Source organism: Adiantum capillus-veneris, chromosome 10, assembly GCF_014529385.1.
Source record: "Adiantum capillus-veneris isolate H3 chromosome 10, ASM1452938v2, whole genome shotgun sequence".
NCBI lineage: Eukaryota > Viridiplantae > Streptophyta > Polypodiopsida > Polypodiales > Pteridaceae > Adiantum > Adiantum capillus-veneris.
The window spans coordinates 160472457-160495515 of record NC_140940.1 but is presented as its reverse complement, the minus strand read 5'-3'; the positions used below and the strand labels follow the sequence as shown (position 1 = coordinate 160495515).

Genomic DNA, 23059 nt, shown 5'->3' with positions numbered 1-23059 from the left:
AGATACTCTAACTAAGTGGTAAAGTGTAGCTATCTGGATATTGATCTCTACACAAATCTGCCCAAAGCTCTGTCCACCTTGGACAATGTAGCCAAAACCACAAAGTCCACTACTCAATATCTAACTGATATAAAGCATCCTCTGTAAAAACCTCCTGTCGCAACTCACAAAAGCCAAGGGACTGTGAAACCCCTAGGCCATGCCTCCAAAACCATCTGCATCCACTCTAGCATTTCCTGATGATGTACCCCAAAAAAGGATGCGGATCTACGGCACAACCAAAGTGTAAGAGAGGCAGGTGAGACTAACTCACAGTCCACCTCAAAAGCCAAGGGAAGGTACCAAGATGCACATCTCTCTTATCAAACCAGCTTCCCTATGGCCTCTCTAAACTGACTCTCAAACAAATCTGCAAACTGTCAGATCTCCATAAAGTAGCTGGCCTCAACCATTGTCTGCCCCTGTATGGTATAAAAGGCACCCTCCCTTGTCCAGAAACCAAATTTGGTAACCCAAAAAAGAATACTCTCTGATTTTCTCCTATGGAGAGTGAGAGTGAGAGAGAGAGAGAGAAATGAAACGAGGATTATTCACAAGAGAGGGGTGAAGAATCAATCAAAGAGTGGGTGTGTATATACCATTGGATGAAGCTCCACCCTCACTCAAAACAACTCCCAGATTGCTACCAAGCTCTGAAATGTGCAGCTGAAACTCAGCCCGGGAATTTATCAATAACAGCTAGACCCTCGCCAATACTAGATTCATCCCATGTCTCCATCTGTAAACAGAAAGGTTAGCTTTGCCGAAATCTAGGAGACTTTGTGCAAAAACTGAACTACTCGGGTCCAAGTTCTCAGATTGTTAATCACAATCCTGGAAATAAGCATGTCTAGGAAGGCAGCCCTATGGTAATACAATAGCTGTCTGACTGACAACCTTTCTCCCATCACCTTGCAATCTGCCTCTATCGTGACCACTAAAATGTGAATGAAACTAAGAGTATCTGCTCAAAGCCTCAAAGTCTGAATCTGATGGATATCCCATCAAAATCCATGATGAAGGAAAAACTCACCTCCAATGAGCAAGACTGAATGCAACCCGAATGTTGGTGTGGGTGACCCAGTGGAACTATATTAAGCAGCAGGCTGGACAATTAAACTCAGTGGAACTATATGAGGATAAGCAGCAGGCTGAACAATTAACGTGCAACTAAGCTTAAAAGGGTTAAAAACAGAAACAAAGACAAAGTTTCATTCCTGTTGAAAGAGTAGTATACATCACTCTTTCGGACTGACCGAAGGAACTAATTAAATCTGTGCAAAGTCAAACATCAGTGTCATAGTATCTACACAGTCCTGATCCCACTAATATGCAATGCAAAACATACATGTACCATTGAATCTCATCTCCAGTTAATAATCTTTTGTCTAATTGGACAGAGAGAAAAACCACAACAAAATTTTATGCTGCCATAAAAGATGATCCTATCACTATTTTAGTCCAAAAAATATCATGAGAAAAAAGTACCTTGCCAAGCGTGAACAGGGACCGATTAATATTTCCTGTTTCTTTGAGCATATCTCCTGAGCTTCTACTCTTTTTGAGTCTCTCACTCCCAGCAAGATCAACAAATAGCATTTTTCCATACCTAACAATGGGAGTGCCGTTCCCAATCTCACTAGTAGAATCAACATGAAGTGTCATAATACAATGGCTTCTACTGCTATCTTTATTCAGTTCATGGGATCCAACCTGTGAAAGCCAGTTCATTCATGAAGCTCTGATGCCTATACAAACAATAGCAAAAGCTGAGAGACCTTAAAAATACGTTACTTACTTTTCGGTTTTTAGCTCCTTCATTCAGGACTGAAAAAACATCGTCAACTGATTCACAATCAACCAAAAGAAGGTCATCCACATAGTATCCCTCTTTCACACTCCACTTTACATCACGTGGAGCACAATCCAGTCGTAATAAATCATTGACCTGAGATAGAGATCAAAATGCTTCAATAAGATTTGTACTCAGAGTTTCAATATTTTGCTGGATGTGCAAAATCAGAATTGTATGCCGATGTTCTATGACACGAAGACAAGCCAAAAAAAGCACTGCTGGACAAGCACACAAATAACATCAGGTCATTAGTCCCTTTACATCATGTGTAACTTTGGCCAGCCCTGATTGACAATCAGTAAAGTCGATACCTTTCATTGAGTACAAAGCATAGTTGCATGCCACATGCACAAAAAATGTTTACACCTCTACAAGATCTCCATAATGAATGGAGATTCCATTCAGATGTACCAAATGCTTTGGTTTTAAACAAAAAAAACTTCTTTGGGCCTTTGCCTGTCATGCTGCTAGCCAAACCCTGATCCTTGAGCACCTCTATAAGGGCCACAAAGATGATGCTTTTGAGATTCTTCTTTTTATTAAAATTTAGTTCAACTCATTCATCAATCACTAATGCTTACAGATTACAATACTGAACATAAAAAACCTCTTAAGTGCCTCTAATCAGCACACCTGACAAAAAGACCCATCTTCAGTTTCAGCAAACTGCTGGTTTCTCTCTTACAGTTGATAAATCACATCATGGTGTCATCTTTATTTATTGCTTATGGGTTTATGCAAAGAGAGCTATGAGATCGACAACTTTCATATAGTTAGTGACAATCCAATTTTCAATCTCAATTTATGGCAGATTTCTGCCTTGATTAACGGTGAGATGATTGGGAGTGCAGAAAATTATAGATGAGAAAATTTTGGTGTTGAACAAAGATTGAACGGTTTGTATACTTTACCAACGCAGCTATTTCAAAGGTTAATCCTTCGTGTCTATAACTATTCCTATTAATGCATAATAACCTCGATTTGTATCAGAAAATTTTGGAGAAAGCTCTTTTAATTCGGGTATCCCTAGTGCGCGGAATTTCATTTAAGAATCGCAAGAGAACATTCTATTCTCTACAGTAGTAATAGACCACCTTGGGTAAATTTATACAGAGCGCACTCATTAATAGTTTGTGGCACAACAGGCTCCGACAGAAGCAAGATGGGTCCTTAGACCATCAAACAGAGTAGTTCTAGGTATTTTGGACAAAGGTAGATTAGATTGATTCCTCTTGCCTTCACCTGTGCCTTTCAAAAATCCTTAATAATGCCCTTTACTTATGCCTTGAAAAAAAATCCCTTCTCTTTATCCACCATCCCGTCTTTGGACCCTATAGGATCCGTGGCAAGCTTTTCCCTCCATGCAAATCCAACGGCCTTGCCAGTGAGCACATGATAGGCATATTAAGCAATCTTGATTAATGGTGACATGTTCCGAATTCCACACTATGAGCTTTATGTAGTGATGGCAAAGATTCACAAAAGGGAAGCAACCCACACCAGACAAGTTAAACTTGCTCTTGCAAAGATACCAAGTGAAAAAAAAAACCACTAAAAACAAGTCACCCAATCATAGCAGTGACATTACAATCTTTATAACTAATGCCATGCTGCTAACATACGAGCCTGAAAATTTCGTCAGATACAATGCTCAGAAAAGGTGATTGAATTCTATCCAAATTTAAAGGACCCTTCATTTAGCAGACCTAACCACCATGCACATGAAATTTCTTTCAAGAAAAGTAGTCAAATTCCTGACTTAAGAGGCCCCTGTAAACTCAGGGTACTACCTTTAACATCTTGCACAATAGGAATTGCTACATTCAATCAATCATACCTGACAAATGAAGTTCAAAGCTAAAATGTAGCATACAATCACAGTCAATGTCACCATGTTTCGGTGGCTCTAAACTGTGAAATTCCTAAAACGTTTCAAAAGTCATGAAAGGCCACTCAAACGTTAACTTTACAATAGTTAACTTTTAATAAGCGCTTACTTTTTTTTTGTTGACATTTTGATGCTAGACTCCTGCGTTTTGTCGTGACTTTCGAATGGGGTGAAACGTTTCATCAAAAAAATCTGATGTTTAAGCGTTTTAACTTTTCGCTACTTGATGTACGCTCCCCATGGACACTAACTATTATTCTCTGTTATCTTTAAACAAAAGATACACCTCCATGGTGGTTCCTAACTAATATCCCTTGAGTTGTCTGTATGAATACACGTTGAGCACAATGATATAGCCCCAATTAATTCAGTAATTCCCAATAGTTGTTTAATTTTGTACTTTCTTTTCAAAGAAACAAAAGTAAAGTTTACCTGCTCATTGTACACCTCATAATAAGAAGCTCTTAGGGAATAGGTCCTTTTACAACCTGGGAGCTCCTTTCTCATGGTTTTAAAGATGTACGTAACACATTGAGCAATCAGCCCATCTTCATGTGTGCTCTTATCCTGCATAGAAACACTGATGCTTATTTTACAAGATCCCATAGGGTCAGAATACAAAAGTCCTCCTAGAGAACCAACCTCATTACGACCACACATTGTGTATGTTTTGCCGGACCCAGTTTGACCACAAGCTATCACAGCTGAGCAGTAACCTTCCAGCACAGAGTCAAGAAGGCGTTGAACTTTACATTTTTCCATGATCTGATCTTGCCCTACTTCGTGTCCAAGACAGCCATCGAACTGCATTTTAACAATTTACCCATGATCAATGAGTTGTATAAACAATACACTGCGCCATGTCTTTCTTTTGTATAATTCATAGAATTAAGCAGATGTTGACAAATTCAGTAAATAAATTGCTAGATTACTGTAACAGCAGCATTTTACCTGGAATTTTCGTGTCAAGGCATTGTAGCCATACCCAAAATCTACAACCTGACCATAAGCGTTTTTGTTAATCCATTAACCAAAGATATTCAAATCTTTCAAGCATCCTGAACACCTCAATTGGAGGAAACACAAATATGAAATATCATAAGTTGCATCAGCTTTAAAGATGCTGTTTGCAAGTTGGTCCAGACATCAGAGCCAGCATCATGAGCATCAGTAAAGATATTGCTTCCACAACGAAACGGGACAATGCTGAGATTCAGCCCACTTCAAAACCAATATTTAAGTGACCCCTGAGTTGAGACTTTGCCTCTCATCAGGTTGAGAGGACTCTAAACATCAAACCTGACATGTTCTTGACAGCTCGATGGAAATTCTTGACAGCTTAAGCGAGATAGGAGCAGCCCTTCACTCAATGTGAATTGGCCATTTACAAGTCATTATGAAAAAAGGAGTTCCATATGGTGGAAGGGACTGATTTCCCAACCAGGTGGTATGCCTGAAAACATTGTCCAATTGCCAGATTCCAAAATCCTTAGTACACTGTTAGAACTTGCTACACATCTTATAATATCTACCCATGCTCAATTCATAACTGATGACGTAGTCCTCTCAAGATGGTTGCAAGATAAAAGCATAGCCATAACAGCTCTTTTATGTCCCATCGAACTGTCTCATCATGCTACTACCAAAGAGACGTGTCATGAGATTGAAACAAGCATGACAGGTTTTCCACGCTACAAAGAAAAAATTGGCCCAGGAGAACTCTCTCCTCGGCATTCAGAAGGATCTTGACCTTCCTGAGAATCTGAGTGAATCAATGTCATCTTATTGGTTTTCGCTATCCTTCAAGGAGAGATATAATGTTTGAGCAAGGGGACCTTGCATACCAAGGAAGAGTTTGTCAGAATCTCATTATTGCGCACTAAAAGCCAATTAGATCATCCTTGTGACTATTGCAGCCTAGACGTTCATTGGCCTAGCAATGGCCCATAATTAACAAAGACGGTTTGGAAGGCTTTAATAGGAGCACCAAAACAACACACACACACTCTGTGTCTGTGTGTGTTGTGTTTCATATTGAAATGACCTCCTTGCAAGATTATCTTTGACAAATGGCAGCCTGTACAGCGACCATAGAGGTCTGATGACCATGAGTCAAATATACAATGAGCAATTCTTAAAGCTAAGTGGTAGGCCTACCACACAATCACTCCAAGAATGGTGGCCCATATATTAATCCTCATTATCAATCTGGCTAAGGACTCATGTGCCTATAAGTACTCTCATGAATGGCAAAATAACTACAGACAGAGAAAAGAAGAAGCCAGAGACTGGCAATCATACAAGTTTGCATCTATAACGTAATGATAATTATCAGTTAAGATTTATATGAGGTAATGATCTAGAATTACCTTAATAAATTGTGTGTCTTTCATGACCTGCACACAAGACTTCTCTCCTCTGGACTTCTCCTCCTTGGTTAAAGGCCGTACTCGGACAAAGACACTGATATTATTACCTTTGCCATCACCATCAACCTCCGCCTTTGCACTTATGTAACCTTTGTTCAATTTGCAAAATGTAACAATATAAATTAAGCAGGATTAGATGCCACTCCCAGGTTGATATCATCGAAACCCTCTTACGTCTTATTATGCATACTGCTCACCAACCACATCATGACAGATTAGCCAAAGATTCAGATTTCAAGGGGGAAAAACAGGATCAAAGAAAAAGCGTACTTATCAAGCCCGTCCAGCAGATGCTGCACACGAAATTTTATATCATGGAAAAGTTAGGGATGGGGAAATTTTTCTGCAGTTCAGTGGAAACACTTACTCTGGCGTTGCTTGCTTTGCTTAAACTTACCGAGTAATAGGCGAAAATTTGGAAAATACTGATTATTATTCAAATTCAGGTTAAATTGTGATGTTTTCTTCAGTTTTACCTGAATTTGAATCGACAAGACAAAGACAATGTAGACGAAGAGGTAAAAGAACTCATGGCTTTGATGAGGGTTCATGAGCCGATGCACTCAAGAGCTTGGAGAGTGGGTAACAAGAAAAATGGCAACAAGGGGGAAACCTCGAAAGAAAGGGCACTCATCCTTCATTTTCCCCCCATGGAAGCGAAGGACTTTTTGAAGAAGAGACCAACTCTTAAGAAGACGGGCATCTTTCTCGGGCATGACCTTACCCTCTCACAGGTCGCCCATATGCAAGAAGTAATGCCAGAGATTAGAGCGGCAAGGGAAAAAGGTAAGATTGCTTTTTACCGAGACGGAAGAGTGGTGATATTGGAGCCACGCTCCACATGACGGTGTGAGGCCTATGGGACCACACTCAAAGTTGCTACCTGGAATTGAAATGGATCTATGCGTCTTGATGTGGGTGCTTTTGAGGAGAGTTTTACCGGGAGAGACATCATCTTCTACTCTGAGACACATCAAGCCCCTGGGCATTCTATGCCTCACATTAGTGGATATAGATGGGAGACAGTTTGTAGACAGAAGACACAATCACAGCACAGAGGGCGGGGCTCAGGAGGAGTGGCAATGTTATTCAGGGAGGAGTTGCAGTCATTGATACATATAGCTCGTAGGGATGAACAAGCTAGGTACATGTGGGTGAGATTGAGAGCAGAGACAGTCAGATATCTTTACATTGCCATTTGCTACCTTCCCTCGAGTACGTCACTATATGCACCACCCAGAGGACAGTCCCCCTTCTCTATTTTGGATGATGACACATGGGAATTCTCTAGAGATGGTGACATTATCATTCTAGGGGACTTCAATGCTAGGACTGCCCATCATCCAGACAGTATTTTATGATAGTTCAGAGGAGATGCTGAGAGACATGGGGACTGCACATGATTGGCCGGCCATCTTGAATGGCCTACAGAGATTTCCCGCTGCGGGAGGCTTCACATGCTTTCCACACAGACGTGTAGCCAGCACGGTAGATTATGTCATGGCACAGCCGAGCCTCATCTCTAGTATCCAGGATCTCATAGTTGGGCCCAGACCTGTGGGGGTGGCAGCGGATCATGCAATTGTGTCGTTGACCATCTCTTTCCAGTTCAGTGTAGCACACGTTCCACGAGTAGCAGCCCCTACTGGCTACACCTTCACGCGGGAGACGGATTCTGTATACATAGACGGGATTTACAGACGCCTATCCATTGAGGAGCCAGGGCGACCTCTGGAGGAGCTTACTACTATACTGACACAGACATTACATGATGCAGCAGGAGAGGCATACCCACACACACAGCCTGAGCAGAGACTGGGAGCATGCCTCAAAACAGCTGGTATGATGAGGAATGCCATCAAACTACAGCTAGAATTCAGAGGGAAGTGCTTTTGGGGGACATCACTCACAGAAAGTCACAGATTGACTTCCAACGCCTAGTGCGACAGAAGAAGAGGGTATTTTTGGCTCGACTAGAGCACGATCTATACCAGCTATTCTTGAGTCAAGACTCACGTGAGGCATGGCGGCTCTTTCATGAGCAGTCTCCCCCCCTGCCATTACCTCTACAGAGACCTGGGGTCAGTATGCATCATCTTTGTACACAGTCTCTGGATAGAAACCCCTTCCCGACCCCCCCGATCCATGCCCACACACATGTGCTTTTTTCACCCCGCTGAGATGGTGAAGAAGGCCATTGATAGGATGAGGACTGGGAGAGCACATGATCATGATGGCTTAGTGGCTGAGCATTTCATGCATGCCAAAGATCTCCTAGCAGAGCTTCTAGCAGTTATGTTTAATCGTGCCATGTGTGAGGGCTTTTGATACTTGGAGCCTATCTACGATTGTACCTATCTTCAAGTCAGGAGACCCTATGGAGCCTGGAAATTATCGCACTATTATGATTGGACACACATTGGCACAGTTGTATGCATCCATTCTTGAGCAGCAGCTGAGTAGATGGGCAAAGAGGGAGGGAATGCGTGCGGTTGGGCAGGCAGGGTTCAGGAGAGGTTTTTCTACTCTTGACCATATCTTGACACTCAGGGCCATCATTCAGGAGGGCGAATCCCATGGGAGACGGATCTATTGTAGCTTTGTGGACACGGTACCCAGAGCTAGATTGATGCGCAAATTACAAGAGATGGGAGTCCCACAGAGCTCATTTGGGGGATCATGGCATTGTACAGATCAGTACTAGGGCATGTATGCACCTCAGAGGGTCTATCTACACCGGTTCGCTCCACTATTGGGGTGAAGCAGGGCTGCCCGCTCTCTCCTACTCTATTTGGTATGTATGTGGATGAGGTTTCTGATTACATTGAGAGAGATGTGACAGAGGTGCACCGCTGGCAGGGACATGGATTCCGCTATTGTTATATGCTGATGATATTGTGTTGATCTCCGACTCTCCGGAGGGGATGCAACCTCACTTGGATGCTTTGCATAGGTTTGCCCATGAGAGTGTCTTGTCTGTCAACCTTGGTAAAACCAAGGTCATGGTATTTAATACCACCCCACAGTGGATCAGGAGGTCAGCGCCCACATTTACATATGGCCACGAGACAGTGGAATATACAGATGCTTACACTTACCTTGGAGTGGTTTTTAGTGGACTAGCATTTTCTATGAGGGCAGCACAGACTAGATTGACCATAGCCCATTCGGCATTGGGGAGACTGGAGAGGATGTGTTCATAGGTTCAGTTTCAGGAGCCTCGGACGAAGCTCTGGCTCTTTGACACTTCGGTGGCTTCTGCATTGCTCTATGGAGCTGAGATATGGGGGCCTTCATTGGATCATCACGGGAGAACAGGTCGCACTGATGGATGGGGGGACATGGAGAAGCCTCTGGTCTCTATGATCTCGCGGCTCATTAGAGCCAAGGCTTCAATACCACGTGCCATAATCCGAGCAGAGCTAGCTGCCCCCCCACTAGTAGTTGAGGCGCTCATCAGATCTGTTTCCTTCATACACCACTTGTGGGAACTTCCCAGAGACAAATACGCCCACCTTGCCCTTGAGTCCTCTCAACAGTTAGCCAGGGAGGGAGACACAACATGTTGTTATGGGGAGATGATGTCATGGTTCCAAGCACATGGGTTCAGTATAGACAGATTTCCCCCCTTCCAGTACTCACTAGATGCACCCTCTCTGACCCTTACACGGTCCAAGACCACCAGGCTCATCCGCCAGGACCTGACTCAACTAGACACCAGGAGGACATGGGTATAGCCAACCCAGGAGTTGGGCACGAAGATGGCTTTCTACAGAGAACATCTTCTCCAGCTTACAGTGGACGGTTTTGTGACGAGGCCCAGATACATGGACACCCACTTGTCTCATGGGATACGGTGTGCTATTGGCCCTGGGAGATACAGCGGAGTGCCAGCAAAGGCCAGGACATGCACCCTGTGTGACATGGATCCTGAGACAGAGTTACACTACACATGCCACTGCCCCGTCTACTACGAGATACGAGGTCGCTTCCACTGCTTGTTCAGAGAGGGCTTTGGACCACTCTCCAGAGTCAAGAGGGACGAGGATCAGAGATGCATGGGTTTGTTATTGCTCGAGCTGCACAGACACAGAGAGATCCTGATGAGAGGAGAGGCTAACCAATCTCAGAGACACATCACAGACTTCTTTAGAGCAGACATTGGACACCCAAAGGAGCTACTACCATAGCAGATCTTGTCGCCTCACACCAGAGGCACACTGATCGATCAAGCGACTGAGCTAGGGAGATTGAGACGCCCACAAGTGCGGAGGACTACACAGCATCTGTCATAAAATCTAATATATAACCAACCCAAATGATTTTCTCATATTAAATTGATCACTTAATGTGGAAGAATAAACGGGAAATATAGATGTGCTTATAGATCTATTTCAGCATGGGGCCAATGGTAAAGGGGCCCAAATGAGAAAAGGTCTATCAAAGAGCAAGGGTAACCAATGGAGCAAAAGACCTTAGGGTTGTCTTCATTAAAGCCTCCAAAGTTAAGAGTTAAAAGCCTTGAGACATAGTCTTTAATTTTTACTCTTTAGTCACTAAGGTCCAAGCAGGTAAGGGAGGCAGCTTGCTTAAGCTAGGGTTGTGCTTAAGCAGGGGGCTTGCCTGCTTACCAAGTTCAAAGTACTTGCTACTAATGAGGGGCCGAGCCCTACAAAGGAGGGAGATGGATAGTATGTGAGCACCTCACCAATGACCCATAATCTCATGGGAGGAAAGGGGCCACATGTCACGTGTAGAGACACACTGCTCAAGCAAGTAGGGGTTGTGCTTAAGCAAGGGGGGTGCTAGCTTAGCCTCACAAGGGGAAAGGAGGACACTTGTCAAGAGGCTACACACCTTTCCCCAAAGGGAGCCAAGTTCTCATTGGCTAGAGGGCTACATGGCCCAATGAGCTTCAAAGGTTTAAGGAACCCTAGGAAAGGGGGTCAACCTAGCTAGCTCTCTCTCTCTCTCATTTGGGCATCCCACGAGCTCTCTCTCCCTCATTCTTCACTTCATACACTCTTATGAAGCAAGGATTCCGTCTCCTTCTCCAAGCTTGAGAAGTTGAGTGCCTACTACAACAAGCTCTTGGCTATGGATGCAAATCCACACAAGAGAATGCTTATGCTTGCTTATCAATCTCTCTAATCTCCATTAACACTATGCTAAGCTATGCTACAAGAGCTATGAGTGATTATGTGCAAAGGGTTATTGCTTTCTCGTAGAGCTACTTCTACTTCTCTCTTCTTCCTCACTCACCTTTCATGGTGTTTGAGGTCTTGGGATTGAGGCTGGGCATTTTCCAAGTTCATGCTAATCATGTTTATTGTTGTTATACTTGGTGAGTGAAGCTTACCATCTTCATCTCATCAAGAAGGTCTCAAGGAACACAAACATTTGTATTGTAAACAAGTCTTCTGTCATGGAAGAATCTATAATACAAATGCTCTGGTCTCATAGGTCATTCTAACCTTTTGAAGACGTTAATATAACATTTCATTTCATTTCTCTCTCTCTCTCTCTCTCTCTCTCTCTCTCTCTCTCTCTCTCTCTCTCTCTCTCTCTCTTTATTGGAAACATGGGAACACGATGCATGTAGAATACCACACATTGAAGGATATGTCACACACTCCCTACGGATGCCATGTACAAAAATGAGGGGACAAGGAGGAGTCGCAGTGATATACCGAGAGGAACTCAAAAAAATGATCACAATTTGTAAGACAGATGCTCATAACCGGTACATATGGATCAAGTTTGACACAAAACCTAAACCTATGTTCATTGCCGGGTGCTACATCCCCCATAGAGAGTCACCATTCTATGGTGCCTTCAATGTAGAGAAGAATTACCCTTTCGAGGATCTGTATGCCGATATCCATGCCTATGCACAAGAAGGGATGATTATGCTTATTGGGGACATGAATGCTCGCATAGCACATACGCAAATGCAAATGGTGGATCTCATGACACCTCCAATGCTTGAACATAATGAGATACTAGATCCCACATGGGAGAGATGTTCGAAAGATCTCATTACAAACCCGCAAGGTATTGCATTGCTCAGTATGATGACATCCTTACAACTAATCGCCGTCAATGGAACAAGTAAGTTTGAAAAATCGGGAGAATGCACATGCTACACAGCCAACAAAGGCATGAGTGTTATTGATTATGTATTGATTGCATATGAGGCATCCCATATTGTAAGTAATTTTACAATTGGGAAGAGGTCACCCAATTCGGACCACACCCCAATCCATGTATGGCTACAAGTTCCCACTCAAAAAGCACAAAAACAGCCCCATGCCCGATCATGGACATACAAAATGCAAGTGGACAAGAAAAGAATGTATGCAGAACATCTAGACAATGCACTTGCTCATGTACCCATGCCATCACACATTGAACAAACATGGCCAATTTTCAAACAAGCTCTATGTGATGCCGTGGAACAAACAATGGGAAAAACGCATCGGCGAGGAAATCATGTTAAAGGGCTACCACATAACCCATGGTTTGATGAAGAGTGCAAGTACGTCAAAAAACAATTGCGGGCACTGTCAACGACGAACACGGAATGGGAAACTTTATCAAAAGACTACACAAATCTCAAGAGGCGGAAAAGAAGAAACTATGAGCTACGCACGGAGACACAAGCCATAGCCAACTTCAAGAAAAATCCCAAAAAGGAATGGCTGAAAATAAAAGGACGGAGACATGACATTATGGGTGACATAAGCTCAGATGACATGTATATGTATGTGGAACAACTATATGTGCATAATAATGCGGAAGAAATGCCACACATGCAAACCGATCTCCATGCCCAAGACCACTTTGATTCCGAAACGGTTAAAAAAGGCATACAGAAACTTACAAATGGGAAAGCTCCGGACATACTACACTTGAACTCAGAAATGCTTAAATGGTCAGGTTTGAGAGCCAGAGAGTGGATACATAGAATGCTAAACCAAGCCATTGTTCAAGGGCTACCCGAGGATTGGCAAAAGAACTGGATCAAAGCACTTTACAAAAAAGGGAATGTTAATCAGCCTACCAACTACCGTACCATTATGGTAGGATCTTGCATGGCAAAGCTTTTGGGAAGCATCTTAGAACAAAGCATAAGCACATGGGCAGAGACAAATGGAAAACGAGCAAAAGAACAAGCAGGTTTTCGACCAAAACATAGCACCATTGATCACCTTGTTTCACTCAGGGTATTAATGGAAGAGAGTCGGCTAAAGGGAAAAACATTATACTGTTGCTTTGTAGATTTCACTAAAGCCTTTGACACGGTCCCGAGAATGGGTATATGGAAAAGGATGGAATGCATAAAAGTACCGATGCATCTCAGGAGTGCGGTAGCACGTCTCTATGACAGAGTCATATGTCAACTAAAAACGCACGAAGGGCTGTCCAAAGCTTTCTCGAGCAACATGGGGGTCAAACAAGGATGCCCTCTCTCCCCTACTCTTTTTGGATTGTGCATTGATCAAATAGAAAGCTTCCTCCCTCAACTAGAAGGGGATGAACCAGCCATCGAGATGCTTACACTTCTCATGCTCATCTATGCAGACGATGTGGCTCTTTTCGCCCATGACATTACAGCTCTACAGAAATTGGTCGATGCGTTACATGCTTTTTGCGAAAATGTGGGTCTATCAATCAATGTAGACAAAACAAAGTTCATGATTGTAAAGACTCGTAAGATGGATATCCACGCCCCCCTCATGTATCAAGGGAAACAAATTGAGAAAGTCGACAGTTTCAAGTACTTGGGGATTGACATCCCGTGCAACTATGCTTGGGGACAATGCGCACATAATAGAATTGACATCGGCCATGCCAAGTACTATCAATTTGAAAACATGTGCACACAAAGGAGCATAAAAAGATGGGAGATAAAAGCGACCATTTTTTAGACATGCGTAGTGCAAGCCATCCTCTACGGAGTGGAAATCTGGGGAGCAAGCATTTCAGCCCACACATGGAATGAAATTGAAAAAATTCAGAAAAAGTTTCTATATCGACAGATGGGGGTCAAAAAGACGACACCATACTCCGTGCTACTCTTGGAGACAGGCAAGAGACCACTAGAAATGAAAGCATTGCAAAAAATGTACACGTATATCATGAAGGTAAAGCGATGCCTACTACTCGAATCCCCCGCATTGCATGGGAAACGGGATGTGCGCCGCAAAAGACAAAAAAAAAAAGTAAATTTCTGTCATCGAGCCTCATACAGAACATTAAGAAATGGTTCGCTAAATGGAATGTAGAGACATATGTGGACATGCTTATTGAGGAGGGCAAGGAGGGAGAACACATGCTGAATTTTGAAATTGCATTACTAAATAGCCTCCACACCAAGTGGAAGACAACGCAACACCGCTCGAAATTTGAATACTATTGCAAGCATGTCAACACAAAGTATTGGGAAGGCTATAGCACAAACCCAATGGAAGCCCAGGCCCACATACGAACACCCATGCCCCACATGGCACGAAGAGCCATCTCTTTGATGCGCACAAGGTCACATATGCTCAAAATAGAAACAGAGGGTTGGCTGAAAATTGATGCTTCTAAACGAATATGAACATCATGTACAATGCAAGCTCCCAAGACAGACCCCTCCCCTACAACTCTCGAAACATACCTCACCCGCATACTTGAGCATCAAAAGACACTCATAGGAACACAAAAAGAGAATAACACACACCACACCATACACCCCCGTGAGGGGAGACTATGTATCACTTTGAGGTCCCATGGTTTTATTTATTTATTTTTTTATTTTATTTTTAAAATTTTTTAAAAGTTTAGTGATTATAAAGTTTCTATCTGTGTGTTGCTATTGATTTCTCGCTTGGAGTATCCAAGCCGGTTACATTTTGAAAGCTTGCTTTACTCAGGATGTGCACATAAGGCATCCAAGCAGCTTGAGCTTACTTCAGACGATGGCATCATGGTTTCGACCCTACTGCGGATGTGCTTGAGGAGGAGGCAGACTTGCCGATTTCGATGTGCTTCCCGGGCCCGAGGCGAGAGTACCTCTCTCTTCTCCCCAGGATTGGTTCCATGGTCGGGCCAGCTCTGGAGTCTCAGGCGCACTGCAGCTTCAATTGTGGCCAAAGCCACAGGTTTACCTACTGTGCGGGTTCTTGTTCGAGACACACACTCCCTCTCGAAAGTGGTACTGCTGCCTCGGGTGAGTGGGGGTTGAATCAGGCAGTGTGTGGAGTATTTGGGTCTCCCGAATCAGTGTTTCATTTGCAGACAGATGAGCCATTTAGTAAAGGCCTGTCCTCGCAGGAGGTCTCAACCCACAATGCATGCGCAACCTACCAAGGCTGAGCATGCCCAGCAGCCAGATACACAGGATGCACAGGCTGGTACCTCGACAAAAACCAGCGATCAGACAGCTAACGGTTGGCAGCAGGTGCCAGGCTGCCGTCGACAGGGGTGGGCTCGCCCCACTGCTCCCCTGGTGGCCGACCTCCTGCAGCTCAGAAGCACTGGGTTCTGACAGGGAACCGTTTTGACCCCCTTTAGTAGGACCGCCTGATGAGGCCCCGTCCACTTCAGTTCCTCTGCCTCTACCTCCTCCTCCCCCTCACACGCTGCCGCTCCGCCTCCCCCTCCTCCATCCTCCCCTCCTCCACCTCCACCCTCGCCTCCCGTCCCTCCTCTCCCCCCGGTGGGGCCCACAGCCTCATCTCCCGACCCCTCCTCAAACGCAGGGGACTAGACACGTGTTTGCCGCGAGGCGATCTCTTGGTAGTGCTTTCGCTATGAGCCGTGTGGCTCGGGAGGGACAGCCCCATCTGAGGCCGCGTTTTTTGGTGTAGACTTCTCCTTTTGCAGCAATCCCTAGAGGTTTGACTAGCTTTGAGATTCGCAGACGCTGGGACTTCTTCCACTACAGCTTCACACGGGGTGACTCTTCTCTTGACCTGGAGGAGGCTTGCTTTCGAGTCTACGTCCTCTTTCTTGTAGCTCGAGGCATTGAGGCTTTGGACACAGCAGTGGGTTTCTCCTTCCCGCTGTGCGGTAGGGATCCTAAAGAGTGGACCCTGCACACATTTCTTGACTGGCTCCAGAGTCAGGCTACTGAGTTCTCACACCACATAGGCAACTTAGGGGTGACAGATTTGGTACAGACACTTTGGCCTCTTCACTAGTTCAGCGTGACGCCACTGAATGCAGCGGGTTACAGGCACATTGTGGTGCATCTGTTTGCTGACACTCAGAGCCCTCCTTGCTATATATTTGTACATGAGGATTCATGGCAAGAGGATGTAGCCCTACTGGCTGCACGCTCGGCTTGGGCCTAGGTGGGACAGTCGCTCCATACGCGCTTGTTTAGAGGTCGTTCGGATGCGGATTACTCCCCATCCAAACCAGCCTCAAAGATAGCGAGGTCGGCTGCTGTTGCAGCGTCTCTTTTCTCTCACCGACTCCATGAGGATCGTCTCATGAAATGTGCAGGGATTAGGAGGGCCCCGGTTTCTACCTCAGAGGGTCGGCTGCGTCAGGAGCTTCAACGATGCCTTGTGGGTGGTGAGATATATTCTTATGCAGAGCTCAGTGGATTACTATGCAGGTTCAGGGTTGCCTCATGGGTTTCCTAAACATTTATGCGCCCAATGTGGCAAGTGCACAGGCAGAGTTCTAGTCTCAAGTTGTGGAGTCATTGCCGCATACAGAGCAATGGTGTGTTGGGGGGCCTTCAACATGTTGGAGGACCCCTTTGATCGGATTGGAGGTGGCCATGTCACGGTGCACAGGGCTGAGCTTGCAGCTTGGGAGCAGCTTTGTATGACTAAGGGTTTCTGCTGTTTAGCAGCACCTTTAGTGAGAGAGTGCAATGGACACAAACAAAGTGGTGAACACTATGAATGAAGGTGCAGGAGACTGAGAGATGGAGAGAGAAGAGAATACGACACCAGAATGTTGTCAAACCCTCCTCCGAAGGCCCCACTCTCTATGGCGAGAGCGGTCTACTTATGATTGCACAAATCTCTACAATGCTTGGACTTGCCGACGATGTCGACAACAATGAGGACGACGACGAACGGGCCGAAATCTGAAAACTGTAAGGGCTGAAATCTGCAAATCTTTATCTGCTGAATTCTGACTCTATGTCGGTGACGATGTCGATGGCGATGATGCGACGACGACGCGCTGAAAACGCAGATGCTGAAATCTGCGTTTTCCGGGCTGAAACTGTAAACCTTGCGGAATCTAACCGTGCGGCGAGGATCTGCTGCGGGAAGGTGAGATCTGCGAGATTTGGGACTTGGTCTGCGATGTCTAAGGGCTGAAAACTGAAAACGCTGGGTTTTCTTGAGGTTCCGTCGCGGAGAATCTGCAAAACGCTAGGGTGTGATGCAGATGCAAAAACGCTAGGGCTGAAAATCTGCTCTGCTATCGCCGGTTGTCTTGCTAGGCAAAACGCTAGGCTGATCTGCTGTTGCCAGGTCGCTTCAATGCAAAACGCTGGACTTCTTCTTTTGAAAACGCTAGGTACTGGATGCGGACAACGCCAGGCTGGCTGCTCCAAAAACGCTAGGTCTCTTGGGGGGTTCTGCTGAGAAGGTGCCTGTTGAGCGTGTGCTCCTGCTGCCTCTTCTACCAATTAGTGCTAGTTTAGGTTTGCTTATATACAAACTTACTCAATTTGCCCTACCTACTTTTCAACAAAAGTCACTTCTAAATAATAAGTGAAAAATGTCAAAAATAGGAAAAACAGGCTAAATCCACTCGAAAATTCCCCTGAAGGATTCTGATGGATTCTGATGGGAATGCTTATGATCATGCTCTGTGCAACCAGAGGATATGCATCTACACTAAGTGACTGGGTATGCACGGTCTGCGAACAGACTCACAAAAGTGTCAGGTCACTTCTTATTCTAGATTGACTTGACGGAACTGAACCCTAGTCATGCTGTAGCTTGTCCACGGACACATACGGTTGGATGTGTCACGTGACATCCCCTCCTTTTCAAAGTGAGGTACTAGTACCGAACTGTATGGCGTCGAGGGAGATCGCCAATAACATCTAGAATCCTGGAAGGGACTCTTCGTCGGTGTTAGGTGCAGCGGAATGAATGTTGTATTTTCTCAAGATTAGTGATCTTTATTGCTCAAGGTTCCTTTTAGTTCTTTGGGGAAAGAGAGAGCTTTCCGTCTTGTAGAGTGTTGTGGTCACGAACAAAGTGAGTGGATATTGTGCGTGCAAGTGAATGAGACTGAGAGAAGGAGAGAGAAGAGATACGACACCCGAGAGGTTGTAAAACCCTCCTCCGAAGGCCCCACTCTCGTCGGCGAGAGTGGTCTACTTTGATTGCACAAAGGTGTACAATGCGTATGCAACGGACTGATGCAACTTGGTCTATGCCGACGACGACGATGACGATGATGGCTGAAATCTGAGATCTTCTAATCGCTGAATTTCGGGACTGTTTCGGTGGCTGAAAATGACTGTTTTGGCTGCGTTTTCTTGGCTGAAAAATGAGGTTTATAGGGCTGAAAACTGATGGTCTTTACGGGCTGAATCTGCTACACTTTAGGTGAATGATGCCGGTCTTAATTTGCTACTGAAATCCAAAAACACCAGGGGCTGAAATTGGTCCTTCTGTCGCCGGGGTTCTGCAAATGCAAAAACGCTAGGCTGATCTACTGTGTCGTGATGACGCCGGGGCTGATCTGCTGTGCACAAATCGCCAAGGCTAATCTGATGCAAAAACGCTAGGTCTTCTGTGGAGAAAACGCCAAAGTAGTCGCGGGGGTTGGTCTTGCTGAGAAGTTGCCTGTTGAGCAAGGTGCTCCTGCTGCCTCTTTTGCCAGAAAGTGCTAACTTGGGTTTGCTTATATAGAAACTTAGCAAAATTGCCCTACCTACTTTTGTTGGAAAGTCACTTAAAAATAATAAGTGAAAATACCAATAAATAGGAAAATAGGCTAAATGCACTGGAGAATTCCCCTAACTGATGCAAATGGATTCTGATGGGAATTCCGATGATCATGCTGTGTGCAACCAGAGGATATGCATCTATGCTAAGTGACTGGGCATGCACGGTCTACGAATAGACTCACAAAAGTGCCAGATCACTGCTAATCTAAACTGACTGAACCCTGCTGTGGTGTAGCTTGTCTACGGACACATAGGGTTGGGATGTGTCACGTGACATCCCCTCCTTTTCAAAGTGAGGTACCGGTACCGAATTGTATGGCGTCGAGGGAGATCGCCAACAGCATCCGGAATCTTGGAAGGGACTCTTCGCCGGCCCACTCTGATGTGTGAGTCGTGCGGTACTTGAACTTCATAAAGGTCTGCAACGCTTGCTTCTTTGGGCCGCGCTGAAAGCGACACAAAGTCTTCTGAATCTCCTTTCTAGCTTCAACTTCGTCTAGAGTCCTGCTTCTTTCGTCTTCAAGAATCTCCATGGCTGAAAATTCCTGAAACAATCTTCAACACAAAACCATGAACATACCCATTCCATGTATAGTGAAGGAAAAAAATCTTGTCTTCTCTAAAGACTGTGTATGCAATGTAGATGAACATAGAGACGGAGTGACAAACCGTTCATCAAACACATACAAACAATGAGGTCGAATCTTTTCTGTTTGATCGAAATCAATCAACTGTGGCAATTTACAATGGAAATGCCCATGCTTGGTGCTCACACTATCATGTGCTCTTTCGGAAATTGTGTCATGCCAAGGAAGAGACATGGAATGTGACTTCCTGACATACAAACTTTTCAACTTTTCATAAACAATCCGCATACATTCGTGCTCATCCATGAGAAAAGCGTGCTCAACATACAATATGTCATGCCTAGGAAAAGGGATCACATAACGATGCTAACTAAAATACAAGAAACCTTCACGAATGAAACACTCGAACAATGCGTGCGTACCAATCATGCGAACACATAATACTTCCTGTGATGGTTCTTTGGACCAAGGCTCGAGAGCCAAGATCGGTTCGTCCTGAATGATCGAATCGTCCTGTGGGGGTTCTTTGGACCTCGACTCGAAAGCCAAGATCGCTTTTTCGTGATTGATCGAATCTACAACGAGGTTAGCTTCGCTAAAAAAGCATCAACTAACACATCATCCTTGTGAACAATCACATCTTCTTCATGCAACTCATCATGCTTGTGAGAAATCACATCTTGATCATGCAAATCATCATGCTTGTCATTGTCATCCAAATCATTATACAAATCATTGGCATCCAAATCATCATGCTTATCATTGTGCTTCAAATCATCATGCAAGTCATTGTCAATCAAATCATCATCATGCTTCGCACAATCATGCAAATCCTGTGTGTCATGTTTTGGAGAAGAAGAGACTGAGAGAGTCTCCTTTGCCCAAATCTCTTGCATCTGTGCCTGAACTTGAGAATAGAGTCGCCAAAACTCTTTGTTTTGTTGGTCGCTTTGTTCTTGTAATGCTTTTCTTTCTGCTTTGTCTTTTGCATGCCTGCGATCCATTTCTACTTTTCTTTCTGCGTGTCTGCGTTCCATTTCTGCTTTTCTTTCTTTGCATTCACGATCAAATTCTGTCATTCTTTCTGCATTTCTTGCTTCGCGTTCTAACTTCCTTTCCAGAAACAACTGCCTCAACTCCTCCATAGGAGTTGGTGCAATCTTTGTCGTAGATGGGGAAGGGTCTGAAAAACCTCCTGGTGGGGAAAATTCTTCTTCGCCTCTCTCATGCTCATCACCTCCAAGCGAAGTATCCATTCCGCTTCGAGTGATGACCATTCTGAAGTCGTGGGTTCTTGTGGTCTGGGTTCTTAAGTTCTCGAGGAACTTGGGTTCTTGGGGGGTCTTGGGTTCTTAAGTTCACGAGGAACTTGGGTTCTTGAGGTTCTTGAGGTTCTTGAGGTCCTTGATTCGTGAGAATCTAGGGTTGTGGAGGTGTTCTTTCCCTTGCAAATCGCGCTGGAGAGGGATCTTCTCTTCACCCGAGTTCTACGCTTTTCTGCGGGCCCACCCCTTGGTGGCCTTGCGCTCACACCAAGGTTGTTTTTTTCCACCTCACGTCGATTGGCCGACCACTAAGTACACGGTCCGCTCTCAATGAGTGAAAAGAGACACAAGGAGAGGCTGGACAAGCCCTTCTTTCTTGGGATTCCTGTCACTCTTCAACAAAACACGATTAAGAATCGCCACGCCCAAGTAAACTTGTTCGTGCGATCACAAGAAGCAAAAAAATTCTTGTGGTTCTTGTGGTTCTTTCCTTGAGTAATGCAGAACACTTCCAAAGCTCTGATACCAATGTTAGGTGCAGCAGAATGAATGTTGTATTTTCTCAAGATTAGTGATCTTTATTGCTCAAGGTTCCTTTTAGTTCTTTGGGGAAAGAGAGAGCTTTCCATCTTGTAGAGTGTTGTGGTCACGAACAAAGTGAGTGGATATTGTGCGTGCAAGTGAATGAGACTGAGAGAAGGAGAGAGAAGAGATACGACACCCGAGAGGTTGTAAAACCCTCCTCCGCAGGCCCCACTCTCGTCGGCGAGAGTGGTCTACTTTGATTGCACAAAGGAGTACAATGCGTATGCAACGGACTAATGCAACTTGGTCTATGCCGATGACGACGATGGTGACGACGACGACGATGACGATGATGGCTGAAATCTGAGATCTTCTAATCGCTGAATTTCGGGACTGTTTTGGTGGCTGAAAATGACTGTTTTGGCTGCGTTTTCTTGGCTGAAAAATGAGGTTTATAGGGCTGAAAACTGATGGTCTTTACGGGCTGAATCTGCTACACTTTAGGTGAATGATGCCGGTCTTAATTTGCTGCTGAAATCCAAAAACGCCAGGGGCTGAAATTGGTCCTTCTGTCGCTGGGGCTCTGCAAATGCAAAAACGCTAGGCTGATCTGTTGTGTCGTGATGACGCCGGGGCTGATCTGCTGTGCACAAATCGCCAAGGCTGATCTGATGCAAAAACGCTAGGTCTTCTGTGAAGAAAACGCCAGAGTAGTTGCGGGGGTTGGTCTTGCTGAGAAGTTGCCTGTTGAGCAAGGTGCTCCTGCTGCCTCTTTTGCCAGAAAGTGCTAACTTGGGTTTGCTTATATAGAAACTTAGCAAAATTGCCCTACCTACTTTTGTTGGAAAGTCACTTAAAAATAATAAGTGAAAATACCAATAAATAGGAAAATAGGCTAAATGCACTGGAAAATTCCCCTAACTGATGCGAATGGATTCTGATGGGAATTCCGATGATCATGTTGTGTGCAACCGGAGGATATGCATCTATGCTAAGTGACTGGGCATGCACGGTCTACGAATAGACTCACAAAAGTGCCAGATCACTGCTAATCTAAACTGACTGAACCCTGCTGTGGTGTAGCTTGTCCACGGACACATAGGGTTGGGATGTGTCACGTGACAGTCGGCCCACTCTGATGTGTGGGTCGTGCGGTACTTGAACTTCATAAAGGTTTGCGACGCTTGCTTCTTTGGGCCGCGCCGAAAGCGACACAAAGTCTTCTGGGTCTCCTTCCTTGCTTCAACTTCGTCTACGAGTCATGCTTCTTCCTTCTTCAAGAATCCCCATGGCTGAAAATTCTTGAAACCACTTCCAACACAAAAACATGAACATACCTATTCCATGTAAAGTGAGTGGAAAAAATCTTGTCTTCCTCAAAGACTCTGCATGCAATGTAGATGAACAAAGAGACGGAGTGCCAAACTGTTCACCACACATACGCAAACAATGAGATCGAAGCTTGTCTTTCTGATCTATATCAATCAACTGTGGCAATTCACAATGGAAATGGCCATGCTTGATGCTCGTACTTTCTTGTGCTCTT

The 23059-nt window shown here is 44.7% G+C and overlaps 1 protein-coding gene across 3 annotated transcripts in view; it reads right to left on the bottom strand.

Annotated features, from left to right (window-relative positions):
* LOC147449963 (kinesin-like protein FLA10) overlaps positions 1 to 23059 on the bottom strand; it is a 117896-nt gene that overhangs the window by 79446 nt on the left and 15391 nt on the right. For all 3 annotated transcript variants that reach the window (XR_015189489.1, XR_015189490.1, XM_086522307.1), the window contains exons 3-8: positions 6152 to 6300; positions 4734 to 4781; positions 4425 to 4586; positions 4215 to 4349; positions 1838 to 1987; positions 1528 to 1752 (exon numbers count right to left, since the gene is read on the bottom strand). Coding sequence is in view for 1 of the 3 variants with exons in the window: in XM_086522307.1 (XP_086378433.1) it covers positions 1528 to 1752; positions 1838 to 1987; positions 4215 to 4349; positions 4425 to 4586; positions 4734 to 4781; positions 6152 to 6300 (869 nt within the window). In the remaining 2 variants the exon portion in view is untranslated. The remainder of the gene's footprint in view (positions 1 to 1527; positions 1753 to 1837; positions 1988 to 4214; positions 4350 to 4424; positions 4587 to 4733; positions 4782 to 6151; positions 6301 to 23059) is intronic.